The 15,967-nt window shown below is 55.9% G+C and overlaps 1 protein-coding gene across 2 annotated transcripts in view; it reads left to right on the top strand.

Annotated features, from left to right (window-relative positions):
• The first annotated feature begins 214 nt into the window (after window positions 1-214).
• STUM (stum, mechanosensory transduction mediator homolog) overlaps window positions 215-15,967 on the top strand; it is a 57,464-nt gene continuing 41,711 nt past the window's right edge. The window contains exon 1 of one of the 2 annotated variants that reach the window (XM_027046118.2): window positions 215-547. In XM_027046118.2, coding sequence (XP_026901919.1) covers window positions 361-547 — 187 coding nt within the window. In that variant the 5' untranslated portion in view covers window positions 215-360. Of the gene's footprint in view, window positions 548-1,279; window positions 1,481-15,967 lie in introns of those variants that run through there. The other variant, XM_053208923.1, reaches the window with a different exon arrangement.

Genomic DNA, 15,967 nt, shown 5'->3' with positions numbered 1-15,967 from the left:
TTGGCGTTGTCCCGGGGCCGAGGCTCGCGCCGGCTCGGCTGTCGAGGGGGGGGGGGCGCCGGGGTGTCCATCCCTCCCGGGGGGGGGCGGACCAGCGGCTCCCTCCGCCCCCACCCGTAAGTGGCATTTCTCCGCGGGGGAGGGGGAGAGGGAGGGGCGTCGGAGCGCGGCCGCCGCGTGTGGCACCGCCCCCTCCGCCCCGCGCCGGGGTGTGGGCGCGGCGCAGCGCCGGCCGCGTGGGGACGCGGGAGTGCGGGCTTCTGGGCGAGCCGCGCGGCGCGGGAGCACGCTGGCCGCCTGAGCTCGGCGCGGAGCCCGGGGCCCGGAGCCGCCGCCACCCGCCCCTGGGCGCGCCCCGCCATGGAGCCCTCGCACAAAGACGCCGAGACGGCGGCGGCGGCGGCGGACCCCCGCGCGGCGTCCGCGTCCAGCGGGGTGGTGGTGCAGGTCCGCGAGAAGAAGGGCCCCCTGCGCGCCGCCATCCCCTACATGCCCTTCCCCGTGGCCGTCATCTGCCTCTTCCTCAACACCTTCGTGCCGGGACTGGGTAAGACGCGACGGCCGCGGCCCTGGCGCCCCCGGGGGGCGCCCCCGCGCGCCGGCCCCCGCGCTCCCGGCGCCCCCTGGCAGGTGGCCGCGGCGCGTGGGGTGCGCCCCGGGGGAGACGCCGCGCGGCACCCCCCCCAACCCGCCCTGCGCCTCCCCCCACCTGTGAGCGCCGGGGGTCCGGCCCCGAGAGCCCGAACTTGTCCGGGAGAGCGGGAGCCGGCGGGCGGCGGCGCGGAAAGGCTCCCCCGGCTCGGAAGAGGCGCCGCTCCAGATGCCCCGAGACCCTCTGCCCCTGCTCGCCGCCGCGCGCGCCCTCCCGCGAGCCCCTTCCTTGGAGGGGCGCGGGGCCTGGCGTGGGGGGCGGGGGGAGCGCGGCGGCGACAGACCGCGGCCGAGCGGGGGAAAAGGGACACCCCGCGAGCCCGCCTGCTTTCGCGGGGTGCGGACCGTGCGGGGGCGCGCGTCCTCCGCCTCCTTCCCGGGTGCCCTCGGTTCCGCCAGCGCCCGTTAGCTCCCGGGGGTTGGGGGGACCATCTCGCTAGTTCCAGCGCTCCCGGCCGGCCGGAGGGGACCCCGTGGCTCCTTCCCAGCCCTTCTGTTCCTGACGGAGTGGGGAGCGCGCCGGGGCAATTCTGTGTCGTACCCTGGCTGCCCGCGGGGGCCCTGAGGTTCCCAGTGTCCCAAATTTTAAAACAAAGTCCCTTCCTAGAGGTAGGGGTGCCGAAGGGTGCGTAGCGGGAGGGAATGAGAAGTTTCCCCACCCTGCGTCTTCTTACCCCACCCCAATCTGCCCTCCCCCAACCCCCAGCTTGCCTGCCCGGGACCCCCTCCCATCCCCCACATGCGTGCGGGACTGGAGCGACAGGCGCCTCTGAGCCCTCCCCAGGAGCGAGCCGGCTGCCAGCGTATAAGGCTCCAAGTTCCCAAAGAGGTCAGCTGGAAGTGCTTTTCTGTTTTACTTTGGCCTTTCTCACGGCCTCGGGCTCAGCGCGCTCAGCCCGGCCTCCGGCCGTGGCCGTGATGGCGAAGGTCACACCCAGCCACCCACCCACCCACTCGGGTCGGATTCACATTCCTTTTCGCGCCTACTGGTGCTTCTGCGCTGGGCGGCCGCCCGGCCAGGGTCGTGGAGCTGTCTGAACAGGCAGTTAGGGGTCCCCTCCGCGGCACCTCCAGCAGCCTGCACCGCCCTGCCCCCGGGTGGAGTGAGGGTCATCAGGCCGGCTCTCTGCAAGTGTAGACTCGGGGAGGAAGGCTGGCCGATGTGAATTGCGTCGGAGATTCCCACCTGCTGGAGTACAGAGCACCGCCCAGCCATCTCTCCAGGATGTGAAGATCGTGTGTCTTCACTTTTTCCATGTGGGGAAGTCAGTATCACCCGATATGGTCCTTTGAGGAAACAGATGTATGTGGCCGGGTAGGAGATGCTGTACCAGGCTGGGGCCGGCTGAGGGGATCACCTCCAGGCGGGGCACCTGCAGGCCTCCCCGGGTCTCATCTCCCCAGGTACCTTGCCTACCCGGTCCTGCCTGCCGCTCCTCCTGGGCCCCTGCTCTCCTGCCCGCCGGGTTCCAGCTCTTCACGCTTCCCTTTGTTAGATCTGAATCCCAGGGGATTTTTGTAAGGAACCTTCCTGGGAAGGCAGGAGAGAATAAAGAGAAAAATAAGCAAACCGCCAAAGGGCTAAAACCGGTGAGCCGAGGGGGTGCAGATGTCTGAATTTTCAGCGACTGAATCCGGGCATTTTTTTTTTTTTTTTCCGTTTCGTTTGGGTTGCCTTGTATAGTTCACTGGGCGCACAGCCCCCGCCCTTCTCTGTGCCGTGGGAGGGGTTCCTGATCCCGGGTGGTGTTTCTCCTCTGTTAGTCGGCGATGCCTGTCACTCTGGGTCCTTGAGAGGATCGAATTAAATGATAGAAAGCTCCGGGGTGGGGCGCATGGGGCGGTGCTCCGGGGGTGGTGGGTTCCTCTCGCCCTTGGCCTTTCTGCAGAGCCGAGCCCTGCCCCCACCTCTGGATGTGTGGGGGTGCTCTTTGGGGCCTTTGAGTCCTGTGGCTCTCTCTGCTCCCCTCGACCCGCAGGGGAGCCCCGATAGCAGAGCAGTCCCGGTGAAACTTACAGGTGGTTTTGTTCTGTCCTCCATGACTGGTGTCGGTGGTCCCAGCGCCTGGAAATCCTCTCCTTGGCCGAGACCCTCTTCTCCAGGTCCTTCTGGCTTATCTGAATATTTGTGAATATTAACTGAATATTTATGTCTGGCCTTGCCCTTTTGTGACACGCAGCCTGTTTCAGTCCACGCGCTGTCATTCATTCCACAAACGCAGAGCGACCACCACAAGCCAGCCACCGGGCCTGACGATGAATACGTCGGCCGAGGCGTCATAGACTGTTGGGGAAGATTGATGCAAACTTTGAATTTGGTGAATGCCGTCTTGGCAGCAAGAACAGAGCGTTTGCGCGCAGTTAGTTAATTCTTCCTGTGTGGAAGTGGGGTTCAGAGAAAGGCTCCCAGGGGCGCAGTAGTTGGTTAGACCCTGCCGAGGAAATCAACCCCACGGCCCCAAGCATTTGGGGTCCTCATTTTACCCGGGACTCTTTGGAAACCGGTCAGACCGTTGGCCCAAAGATCTTTTCTTTTTTTCTGGAAATGCCCTTCTCCACAAGTCCTCTCCTCATTTGCAAATCGAATGAGAGAGCAAGTGGGGGGGCTGAATGAGGCCATGTTTTTCCTCTAATGCAGGTGTCTCCGGCTCACCCAGTGTGCAGGGTCTGCGTGAGACGCCGAGTCCTTATAATCCCCGGGCCTTCTCGATGCAAGTGTCCATGCTGTCAGGATGTCAGAGGGATGCTTCCTCCCCTGGGGAAAGGAAGGGAAGGAGCAGTGATCTGTGATCACTCTGACTCCTCATGGGAACAAAACAAAACAAATTTTAAAAATGGATGTGATGGTGGGGTGCCCGGGGGGCTCAGTCGGTTAAGTATCCGACTTCGGCCCAGGTCATGATCTCGTGGTTCGTGAGTTCGAGCCCCGCGTCGTCGGGCTCTGGGCTGAACAGCTTACAGCCTGGAGCCTGCTTCCGATTCTGTGTCTCCCTCTCTCTGCCCCTCCCCTGCTCGCACTCCGTTTCTCTCTCTCAAAAATAAATAAACGTTAAAAAGAAATTTAAAAACGGATGGTGGTAAAGAGAGTGCCTCCCGGCAGGCCCCCCCCCCCCCATGTCCCTCTGTCCCATTCGGTGAAGTGCTACTCATCAAGACCATCGTGGGTAACTTCACGGTCCCAAAAGTAGGGCATTTTTAAGTTTCTATATAATTATTCATATGTGTCGTGAAAGTTCATTGTTAGGACCCAGCATGGACAGAGGGTTTGTCTGTTGGTCAGGGGCAACATCACACTTTAGTATTTGAAGATTTTATCTGTCTCGATTGACTTGGTGAAACGAAAACGTTGGTTACAGGGGAGTGGTGGGGAGGAGAGCCTCTACTGACGGTTAGCCATTCTGTCAGAATCCTGTTGGCCATCCATCTGCGGTTGGACATTCAGAAATATTTAATCTCTCTCTAATATCCTGCCTAACTCTTTGACACTCAGCTGAAGTCTTGCTTCCCTAATAAGAGCACCGCAGGCCGGCTCCGCTTCTGTCTTAATTCCCCGTAGCCCTGAGGCTCAAACCGATGACGAATATTGCCCTCTCTTGTGGCGTCTTTTGTACTGTTGGCTTTTTGTTACTGTTTTAAGAGTTTACTTTTTGCCACTCTAAACGTAAGTTCCTTGAAAGCAGCAACCATTTTAAATTTCTCCTTGATATTTATGCTAATTATGCTATGAATATGCTATGCGATTTATGAATGAATATGGACTTAGAAGCATACTCCTGGAATAGGGACTAGAGATCATCCGGTCCGATGCCTTTATTTTATATTTAAGTGTGGCAGTCCTGAGGATTCAGGAACCAAGGAAGTTTACATCCTATTCAGCCTTCTTAAGGAAGTTATTTGAGTACGTATTTCAGCAAAACCAGAGAGTAAACCAAGAGAGAAGATATGAGATCCAGGAAACAATGGATCCAATTCAGGGCAGCCATGAACATCCACCGGAGGAAAAATTGTTCAGCGGGTCTGAGAGCAGTCAGTCTTCTTTAGAGGGGGAGGATGAAGGCGCAGGGGAAGAGTTTTCTGAGGATGATGTGAGAAGGGGACATTCCATAGAGTTAAGAGTGTTGTTGGGACTGCCAGAAATAAAAGCTTTGTTAAAAAACAGAAAGCAATCAGTAACTGCAGTAAAGACAAAAAGCTGTGCAAAAGCGTCAGGATCCAAAAATGAAGCAGCCTGCCCAGTTAGATCAGGAGGTCAGCAGGCTTCAAAAAAGAAGAAGAAAAATATTCCACACGATAAATGGAGTGAGACAGAATTTGGAGGGGAGTGGGGATACAGTGCAGCACACGTTTCCTCTACCAACAATAGAAAAAAGAGACGTAATCAGCGACTTCAGAAAAACCAAACGTTTTTCATGAAAGGCATAACTCAGATAGGAAACAAATCAAAATGTGGCCTGATACTGAGCAGATGGTGAAATATAAGAAAGGCTCTTTTAAGTGCGTAGGGCCTGGCTCATTGGAACAGTGGCCCACACTATGGGCTCTCAGCTCCTCTTTGACTCTGCAGCAAAGAACACTTGCTTAGTCATAATAATATATATGCTGCCCGGTAGTTTTCAACTCTTCAACGCAACCGCAGACAAAGCCCCGAAGACTGCTTAATAACAGCTATAACGGAAGATGTAAAGATGTTCCATCCGGGCGACGTAAAATGAAAACCATAGCTCATAGAACTTGGCAAGTGGATTGTGGTAGATTAAATTATCGTTCCCGATTCTTCAGTGTCCTCCCTGAAAGAGGATGGCACTTACCCACCTGATGCCATATGGCTTGTCATGCTTCCTGTGGGAGGGGAATACTTCCTTCCCTGCCCACTGATAACGGGCTTGGCCATGTGACTGGCTTCAGCCAGTTGAATGCGAGTGGCGGTGACCGAGCAGACACTTAGGCGTTGTGAATTTCTGGCATCGTTCTTCTCTTTCTCCCGTGAGAATGGCCAGTGGGGTCTGCTCGGCAGTCTGCCTCTCAGAATAAAGAGGACGTCAGAGGCCGGGCACCCCGTGTCGTGTGAATGAGAAGCATGAGTCGCTGAGGTTTTGTTGTCGTCGTTAAGCATTGGCGAGGGGGGTAGGGTAGAGGGTGTGAATGCCCTACTCCTATAAAGCGAGATGCTGTCTGTAGTTGGCAGACCGAGAAATAAAGGTTACCAAGGTGATCATAAAGGTTGCCAAGGTGATCAGTCGATGAACTGAGCTAGAGTTATAGGGACAGTGGGGCAGTAGTGATCTCCTGGGATAATTTTGGAGGGGACGGCAGGAAGATGAGGGGTGACGTCAGTAAGCTAATCCCACCTAGCCTAGCAGAAAGTCAAAGGCCAATGCTGATGAACTAGGAACAAACGATACCAGTATGCTCTGGAGATCAGGAAAACACCAGAAGAGTTCCCGCCCTTTTCTGACATCACCAAGGTTTCTGTGTCGACTGGCTCATTCCCAGTGGTGCGTGTACCTGCTGAAATCGTCCCCCGCCTTTTAAAACTAGCCTCTCTCGGTCCTGCACCATTCCCCGCGCCACGGCCACGGCCCTCTCTCTCGGCTCCCGCAGGAAGTATGCGGGTTGGCGGTCACCCACCCCTCTTCTCTCACCTCCCCTCGAACCCACTGGCCTCTGCCTCCATCACTCACCTGAATTGTGCTTATCGGGATCGCTGGCACCTCCAGGTTGCTAAATCCAGCGGTCAGGTCTCTGTCTCCGTCTTCTGGAACGTTCAGTAGCGTTGGACACCGTCCCTACTCCCTCCCCCTTGAAACACTATCTTCCCCCGGAACACCTCCCGTCCTGGTTTTCTCTGCACCTCACAGCTCCTTCTCCGTCTCCCATGGTCGTCTCGGCAGCCTCCAAACTTGGGGGTCCCCGGGGCACTTGAGGCTCTCAGTCTCCGCCTTCTCTTTGACCTTGTTCTATTTCCCGCCTACGCTTGCTCCTTTGATGTTCCTGCTGTTTCCTGGCCTTCAGTTGCATCCTTAAAAAAAAATTTTTTTTTAAGTTTATGTATTTGAGAGAGACAGAGAGAGCACAAGCAGGGGAGGGGCGGAGAGAGAGAGAATCCCAAGCAGGCCCCTCGCTGTCAGCACAGAGCCTGACACGGGGCTCCAACTCCTGAAACCCTGAGATCACGACCTGAGCCTAAATCAAGAGTCAGGGGCTGAACCGACGGAGTCCCCCCCAGGCACCCCTCGATTACGTCCTTATAACAACTCCCAAAGCCAGATCTTGGTTTCAGAGCTCTCCCCGGATTCCAAGGTCTCGTACCCCACTGACTTCCTAACGTCTCCACTCAGAAACCAAAAGGCATTGAGACGTAACCTCTCTAAAACCAACCCCTGCTGTTTCTCCCTGGACCTGCCTCTCCATTCTTTCCCACCCCCCTCGCAGCAAATGGCATCCTTCCAGGAGCTCAGGCCAAAAACCCGGACTCATCCTTGACTTTGCTTTTTCTTGCACCCCACGCCCAATCTGCCAGGAAACGCTTCTGGCTCTGCTTTCAGAATCTCTTCGGCATCTGACCGCTTCCTACCATGCCGCTTCTGTCTCGCTGGCCCAAGCCCGTCTTCTCCCGGATGATCTCAGTGGCCCCATAAATGACCTGCTCACCTCTATTGATGTCCCTAGTGGTCCGCCCTCACCGTGACCGCCAGAGGGATCCTTTGAAAATCGGATGGAGTCAGGTCATGTCATTTTTGAGCTGGAAACCCTCCAATCGCTCCGTGTCGCTCGGGGCAAGAGCCCAAGTTTTTGTCGTAACCCACGAGGCCTTGGGCCCGAACTTTCCCAAAGAGATGGAACATGGGCCACAGGTATAACCTAAGATTTTCTAAGTACCTACGTTATACAAGATAAAAAAGAACAGGAGGAATGGACTTTAATAGATATTTAACTCAATATGTCCAAACTACTTATCATCCGATGCATATCAATAAAAATTATTGGGGCACCCGGGTGGCTCAGTTGGTTGAGCACCGACTTCGGCTCAGGTCACGATCTCGTGGTTTGTGAGTCCGAGCCCCGCGTGGGGCTCTGTGCCGGCAGCTCGGAGCCCGGAGCCTGCTTCGGATTCTGTGTCTCCCTCTCTTCTCTGCGCCTCCCCTGCTCTCTCTCGCTCGCTCTCTCAAAAATAAAAAATAAAAATGATCAGTGGAAGGTTTTGTGTTTTCGTTTTGCGGGCTAAGTGTTCAAGACCTGGTGTGCGTCGCTCGCTTACGACACGTCGCAGTTTGAAGCGGCCCCGCCCCGGGGCTCATGGGCCACTGAGACACGGCCAGCGCATCTGTTTCCCATGGTCCTGCGGGTCATCGCCTCCTCTCCGTCTTGCTCACTCTGTTCCAGCCCCACCGGCCTCTTTGCCGTTTCTTGAATATTTCAGAGGCACCTTCTCACCCTAGAGCTTTGACATTTGCTGTTCCTTCCGCCTGGCGTCCTCGTCCCACAGAGATCTATGTGGCTCGCTCATTCGCGTCCTGAGATCTCTGCTCCCGTGTCACCGACGCCGTGAGGCCGCGTATTGGTGTGGCGGGGTGGCCACGGCCAGCGCCACAGACCGGGCGGCTTGAGCGACAGGAATTTATCTTTCTCACAGTTCCGGAGGCTGGCGTGAGGTGCTGGGGGTGGGGACTTCAACTTGGGGACTTTGAGGGGATGCAGTTCAGCCCACACACCTTCCCAGAGGACCTTACTTGGGACTGCAGCTCTTCCCCACCTCCCCACACCCCTACCTTTCCCTACTCCGCTTTCCTTAAGAGCACTATTTTTTCCTACCGTCTGTCTCCTGGAGGAGGGCAGGGTTTGTTGTTTGTTTGGTTTTGGTTCTGGTCTGCGTTGTTCATTGCTGTAACCCTGCACCCTGGAACAGAGCCTGGTTTATGACAGAGGCCCCACAGACAGAAGCTGGATGGATGATAGGTTGGGGGGAGGGGTGGATATGCTAAAACCAGAAATAGAAGTGATTGCCTTTTGCGGCACCCAGGGGGTCTCCATCGGTCAAGCGTCCGGCTCTTGATTTCAGCTCAGGTCACGATCTCACAGTTGATGGGATCAAGCCCTGCGTTGGGCTTGGCACTGACCGCACGGAGCCTGCTTGGGATTCTGTCTCTCCCCCTCTCTGCCCCTCCCTGGCTCGTGATCTCTCCCGAAAGAAAAGAAGTGATTGCCCTTGGGAAGCTGGACGCGGAGCAGGGAGAGGTGACGTAGGGGACAATTGCTTTCCCCTGAAAGCCCCTTTTTCCCTATTTGATTTTTTGAAAAAACTATATACCTGTATTGCTTGCTTTTTTTCTTTAAGTTTATTTGTTTTGGGGGGGGGGAGGGGCAGAGAAAGGAGGAGAGAGAGAGAAAATCCCAAGCAGGCACCGTGCTGTCAGTGCAGAGCCCGATGTGGGGCTTGAACCCACGAACCATGAGATCATGACCTGAGCCAAAATCGAGAGTCAGACGCTCAACCGACTGAGCCCCCACCAGATGCCCTACATGCTTTTTTTTTTTTTTTTTTTTTTTAAGGTTAAGAATCAACGCTATGGAAAGAGAAGGGACTTTTATACCCTGTCAATAGGAACGTAAATTGGGATATCTTTTCTGGAAGCCAGTTTGGCCCTTGCGTATTAAGAGTCTTAAAGCGTTCATGCCCTTTAATTCAGTAATTCCGCTTTCAGGAATTCATCCTAAGGAGACAACCAAAAACAGGCACAAAAAGTTATGCATAAAAATGTGCCACGAAGCATTATTTATAGCCTCGAAAATCATAAACAAACTCGGCACCTGGCTGGCTCAGTCAGTGGAGCGTGTGACTACTTGATCTTGGGATTGTGAGTTCGAGCTGCACGTTGGGCACAGAGATTACTTTAAAAAATGGTGTTGGGGCGCCTGGGTGGCCTAGTGCGTTGAGCCTCCGACTTCGGCTCAGGTCGTGATCTCGTGGTCCTTTAGTTTGAGCCCCGCATCAGGCTCGGTGCTGACAGTTCGGAGCCTGGAGCCTGCTTCGGATTCTGTGTCTCCCTCTCTCTCTGCCCCTCCCCTGCTTGCGCTCCCTCTCTCTCTCTCTCAAAAATAAAACATTAAAAAAATTTAAGAAATGGTGTTATAAATAAACCCAGGTGACAACAATGGAAGAAAGGTTAAATAAATCGCGGCTGTCTTTATGGTAGAATATTATATACCTATGAAAATAGTGTTTACAAAGTTTCTGATGATGTGGCAGAAGGGGGAAAAAGTAGGTTGAAATTGTGCCATCAGTAGGATCTCAAATCTTTGTTGTTTGCTTGATTCCAAGGTACCTCCTTTCCCCACATTTGGGATGTTTCTAAACGGGAGACTGATACCAAGAGACATGATCTTTTTCCTTTCTTTCCTAAAAAGTTGCCAGATTAGCAGCGTGTCTTATGATCGACAGACTCTTAAAATCCAGACGACGCAAGGTGGAACGTAGCTAGGTAAATAGACAGATGGGCAGAAAGAACCAGAAGATGGCACATTGAGATGGTAACAGGTGGCGAGAGCCTGGGGGATTATTTTTCTTCCTTATACTCTTCTGTATTTTCCAAATTTTCTAAAATGAACATAAAATGTTTTTTTTTTTTTTTTAAGGTTTATTCATTTTTGAGAGAGACAGAGCACAGGCAGGGTTCGGGCAGGGAGAGAGAGGGAGACCCAGAATCTGAAGCAGGCTCCAGGCTCTGAGCTGTCAGCACAGAGCCCAACGCGGGGCTCGAACTCACGGACTGTGAGATCATGACCTGAGCCAAAGTCGGTCACTTAACCGACTGAGCCACCCAGGCGCCCCTGTGTATTACTTTTCTAACTGGAGGAGCTGAATAAACATCGTCTTGAGCAAACATCCTTCTCATCGGGTTACGATGCTCCGATGCGAATGTGGCAGAGTTTGGACGATGCCAACAGGCATCTTCTAAGATGCTCGGGCCTCCATGTCTACACCCCACGTGGTGACTCTTTCTGTCTAGGTATACGCTGCAGGATCGTTGAACTCCGGTGTTCACCTGCCACCGTGTCAGGTGTGGCCAGGGGGTCAGAGGCTCCCCGTCACTCTCGCGAGCTGCGTGACGCGCTCAGTAACTCTCCTGTGGGATGTGTCCCATTATGGGTTGGGTCAGGGGTGACTGGGTCCAGTTCAGTAACGCAGCTGGCCTCCCCATTTCTTCTGAGATGTTTTGAGGGCCCGAGCTGTTGGAAGTGGTTGGTCAGCAGGGGATACGGAAGAAGTTTGTGTTTCAAAGAAGCGTGGCCCGAGTGCTGAGCAGGGGACAGTGACTTCCGGGTGCCCCCAGCAGCATGTCACTTGCCGGGCATGCAGTATGCCCCTACTGTGTTCCAGGTCTGTACTCGAGCTGAGGTACGGAGTCAGAGAAGACAAGGCTCCGCCCTCTAGGAGCTGGCTGGCTGTCGGGAAGGGGGGCCGGAGCAACGGGCGTGTGTGTTAATGGAAGAATGTTCTGGGCCCAACTAATGCGGTGCACAGAGGTGAGGGAATGCGTGTCGGCAAAACTGGCCTCAGGGAAAACGAGCCATGGGCTAAACAGAATGACCCGGGGCAGGGGGGCATCTGGGTGGTTCGGTCAGTTAAGCGTCCAACTTCGGCTCAGGTCATGATCTCGCGGCTGGAGGGTTTGAGCCCCGTGTCGGGCTCTGTGCTGACATCTCAGAGCCTGGAGCCCGCTTGGGATTCTGTATCTCCCTCTCTCTCTGCCCCTCCCCTGCTCATGTTCTGTCTCCCTCTCAAAAATAAATATTAAAAAACAAACAAACAAACAAACAATGACCCGGAAGGGAGGGGGGCACGGAATGAAGTGACATTTCCGGTTGTGCGTCAGAGTCCCGAAGCCGCAAGTGTCACGGACGTCAGGAGGCCTCGGAGGTCGTTCCGGATCTCAAGAGCGTGAGACCCGGAGCCTCTGTGTCTCCACCTGTGAAATGGACAGAATTCCCGCCCAGCCGCCTCACAAGGTCATTGTCTTTTTTTTGTTATGAGTTGACATCGGAAAATTTCTTGGGTTCTCAAGGTGATCTCTGGGGCCATTCTGGCAGAGGCTCCGGGCTCGGGGGGCAGGACACCAGGAGCACTTCCTGCTGAGCATTCAGGCCCCACGCGCTGGGGGTGAGTGAGGTCTCTGGGGTGGAGGGTGTTGATGGTGCACACTCCATTCCCAGGGCCTGAGGCTGACTTTACAGTTTTCTAAGAGGCCATGGGAGCATCCGACTGGTAATGTGTGTGTGGGGGGGGGGGGGGACACATATGCATGTGCACACACGAATCCCACCCCAGCCTTTACCTCGAGTTATTTTACCGTAGACAGAGGCGGTTCCTAGGCCTGTGTGGTGCCCCGTGAAGCCCCGTCACCTGGGCAAGGTGGGGGTGGCCTTGGCCGTACGTTGGGCAGGTGCGTCTCCAGCGTGGGAACTTCCCCGCGAGAACTGAGTGCTGGGTCTCTGTGCCCCAGGCTGAGCCGTGCGCACCAGGGACGACCTTTCGAGGGGACGCCGAGGCGACGGCGTGGGGTCAACGTTTCCTTATTCAAATGGCAAAACACAGGGGCCTGTTCTGCATTTCCTTTAGAAAAGGCCTTAAATCCATTGGAGAGGTTGCTCTCCTGCATGCAGTAAGCTGACGTTGAGGCCAGGGCCGTCCCGGAGCCCAGAATGTGGGGTTGGGCACGGCCGGGGTTCTCCCATGGAGCCGAGCACCCCGTGGGCTTTGGCCGTTGACAGAGAAGCTTGACTTCGATGCCAAGAATAATCCAGTGTCTGTGGAGAACAGCTTGTCCTAGAACCTGGACAAAGGAAATGGTCCGGCCTTCCCAGGGCCGGGAACTTTACCCGAGAGGGGCCGCCTCTGCCCGGGGGGCCTGCCCTGGGTCTGTTCCCGCCAACTCCGGAGCGACCCTCCCGCCGCCTTGGTGCCGCTCGTAGTGGGCGCCCGATTGCCACTTGTCAAATCGAGTGTGCGCACGGGCCCTGCAGAGATGTACCGAGGGCTGCGGGGGACGGCATGTGACCCGCCGCCAGGGCCTCCTCGTCACTGCCAGCCTCTGCGCCCCTCCAGAAGGCCTCGTGGAGGTGAACTCGCAGGCCTTTCGTGCACATTGCGGATAGTGATCTCCCACGGATGGAAGGTTCGTGGCAGCAAGTCTCTGGGGGCCGTTTTCCCAGTGCATCTGCTCACTTCCTGTCTCCGTGTCACGTTCGGCTAACTCTCGCGATATTTCTGACTTTCTCGTTATTACAGTTGCTATAGTGGTCTGTGGTCGGCGTTTCTGATTCTGACGCGCAGATGGCTGGTGTTCGCTTGACTTGTTTTTTTAAAAAAAAATTTAATGTTTATTTATTTTGGGGAGAGACAGAGCGTGAGTGGGGCAGAGAAAAGGAGACGCAGAATCTGAAGCCGGCCCCAGGCTCCGAGCCGTCAGCACAGAGCCCGACGCGGGGCTCGAACCCACAAACCGTGAGATCATGACCTGAGCCGAAGTCGGATGCTTACCCGACTGAGCCACCCAGGCGCTCCTGTCTGGTTTGTTTTTTATTATTTTTTTTAATTTATTTTTTTTAATTTTTTTTTAACGTTTTATTTATTTTTGAGACAGGGAGAGACAGAGCATGAACAGGGGAGGGTCAGAGAGAGGGAGACGCAGAATCCGAAGCCGGCCCCAGGCTCCTAGCCGCCAGCACAGAGCCCGACGCGGGGCTTGAACTCGCAGACGGTGAGATGGTGACCTGAGCCGAAGTCAGACGCTGAACCGACTGAGCCGTGCAGGCGCCCCCTTGACTTGTTGTATTGTAACCGTCGCTTTGCTGCAGCGTTCTGGACCCAGACCCGCAGTGCCCCCGAGGTCCACCTGTACGTACTGCGTGCACCTTTCAAAGTGTGTGATTCCACGTTTGTTGTTCGTTAACAAATCCATAATCTTCTGTGCCTTCCCCTGTCCTGTCTTCCGGTCTCGCTATTTGACCGTGTTCTCTCAGAACCTCCGAAGCGCGATGCGACGGGAGCGTGCCAACACAGGTGCCTCCGAGGAAGCTTCTCGGCGTGGCTGCCTCGGGGTCAGCTGGCGCAGGCATGCGCGTCCGGGCAGGCCGGGCCCGGGTCACTGTGGCGGATGGTGACAAGACGCATCCGGCCCAGAAGGCCAACCCCCCCGCCCCCCCAGGGAAGACACGACAGCCCAGCACCAGTGCGGAAGCTGAACCCTGGGACCTTTCTGGGGTGGAGAGAGCTCTGCTCTGTGGGACAGGCCGGCTCTGGCCACGCTGGCGTGTGGGAAGCGTCCCCCGTGGGCCGGGCTGCGTGGCCGCGGCCCCTCCTGGGTCACCGAGTGGTGCGGCCGGGCGGTGACGTTGCTGTGCCAACGGGGCTTCTGTGTCCCCAGATCACATCTGTGCCCCTGTCCCCGCTCTGACCACTTCCTCTTCTGCTCCAAAGCCCTCGGCAGCTCCCCACCGTCCATGCATGGGCTCAGTTCGGACGCCACGCTGGGCCCGCGGGACCCGTGAACTGTTACCCACGCTGCTTCAGTGGTTTGTTTAGTCCAGCGGGGCCGCTTGGTTTCCCAGGGTGCCACCTGGGCCCTGGCCCCTGTCGCACATCTGCCCCCGCCGTCACAGGGGGGATGCCCAGCCGTCTAGGCCCATCTCACGTGGCCTCCTGACCACTTCCGTGTGGGTGCTCCTCCTTCCGGCACCGTCCGGCCGCCTCCGTGTTCCTCTTGCTCCCCCGAAATCCTGCTTTTTCTGTTTAAATCTACAGCGTCCTTCCTGTGGCGGTGCGGGCTAAGTGTCTGTCACCTGCTGGTGGGGCCTCCCACCGCGGGTCCGGGCAGGTGGAACGAAACGCACGTTGATTTCCCGTGGCAAAGTAGGGTGAAGGGCGCCTTGTTCCTTTCACCTGCTGAACCCCAACCCGAGGGACACAGGCTTTCGTGTCCCCCCCCTGCCTTCCCAGCTCAGCCGGAGGTAGGGGGACCACGTTCTCCGGCTGCAGGCAGAGTGGAGGGCATGCTGTACTGGAGCATGTGCGCCTCTGAGGGGTCCTTGGTGTCCCGGCCACTCCGGGGAGGGATGTTGGCTGTCCCTTTGCTGGGGCAGAGGGCCTGCTCTGCAGGAGCTTCGCTGGGGACAGTCACGAGGTTACTGAGAAGAACCGGGCCTCCATCCGTCCGTTTGAGTTAAGTAGCTAATGGCTGATAAGTGGAGGAGGCCGACGGGAGGTGATTGGTCTTAGTAAACCGTTTTTAATCAAGATTGGCTTGGGCAGTAGCCATCACATTACATCTAGGGGGGAGTTTTGACGGAGAGCAGGATGTTTGCGTGACCTCAAAATGTCTCCACAGAATGCTTATGACTTGCGGGGGGGGGGGTGGGCGCCTGGGGGGCTCAGTCGGTTAAGCGTCTGACTCTTGACTTCGACTCCAGTTGTGATCTCGTGGCTCATGAGTTCGAGCCCCACATCAGACTGCGCTGACAGGGTGGAGTCTGTTTGGGATTTTTCTCCCCCCGCCCCCATCCCTCACCTGCTCTCACTCTCTGTCTCTCTGTCTCTCAAAATAAAGAAACTTAAAAAAAAAACCTGCAAAGGGAAAAGTCATACGGCATCTCGCCGGGTGAACCGAGTAATATCGCCTAGACCTTGAAAGAGTTATGGCCACACACTGTACGGGCGCGTTTCTATGGACTGTCTGGAAGGGGCAGGTGCACAGAGGTGGAAGACAGTGTGGCCGAGTGGCATGGCTCGGAGAACACGGGGAGACCTGCGGATACATACGGGGGTTCTTCCCGGGTGGCAGAGACGTCCTCAAATTGGATGTGCTGCTTTGCACGACTCTGAATATACCAGAAGCCCCTCAATTATTAAATGGGTGAATGTGACAGTACATGAATTACCTCTCAGTTCAGCTGTTAAGAATTTACATCGCCAAGGCGGGACGCAAAGATATGGCGGGCCTCTTGGTGGGATCTCCTGGGGGGGGGGGTCATAGCAACACTTGTGTCGCGTTGGGGGTGCGTGATCTGAACCTACTCTGAAGAAACACCAGGAAGCCCAAAGTGAGGGGCATTCTGCAACATAGCTGGGCAGCGTTCTTCCAAAATATCAGTGTCGTGAAAGATTAAAGAAGACTGAAGAAACACGACAGCCGGGTGCAGAGCATAATCTTGGATCGGATCCTGTACTGCAGGGAAAACAAGTACCAAAATGGACATTATCGAAGCAAAGTGGCAAAGCCGGAATATCGGGCTCTCAGTTAGATACGTCACCGTATCTGTT

The sequence above is a fragment of the Acinonyx jubatus genome, chromosome E4 (assembly GCF_027475565.1).
Source record: "Acinonyx jubatus isolate Ajub_Pintada_27869175 chromosome E4, VMU_Ajub_asm_v1.0, whole genome shotgun sequence".
NCBI lineage: Eukaryota > Metazoa > Chordata > Mammalia > Carnivora > Felidae > Acinonyx > Acinonyx jubatus.
Note: the sequence above shows the minus strand (reverse complement) of the source record. Positions and strands in the feature narration are given on the sequence as shown.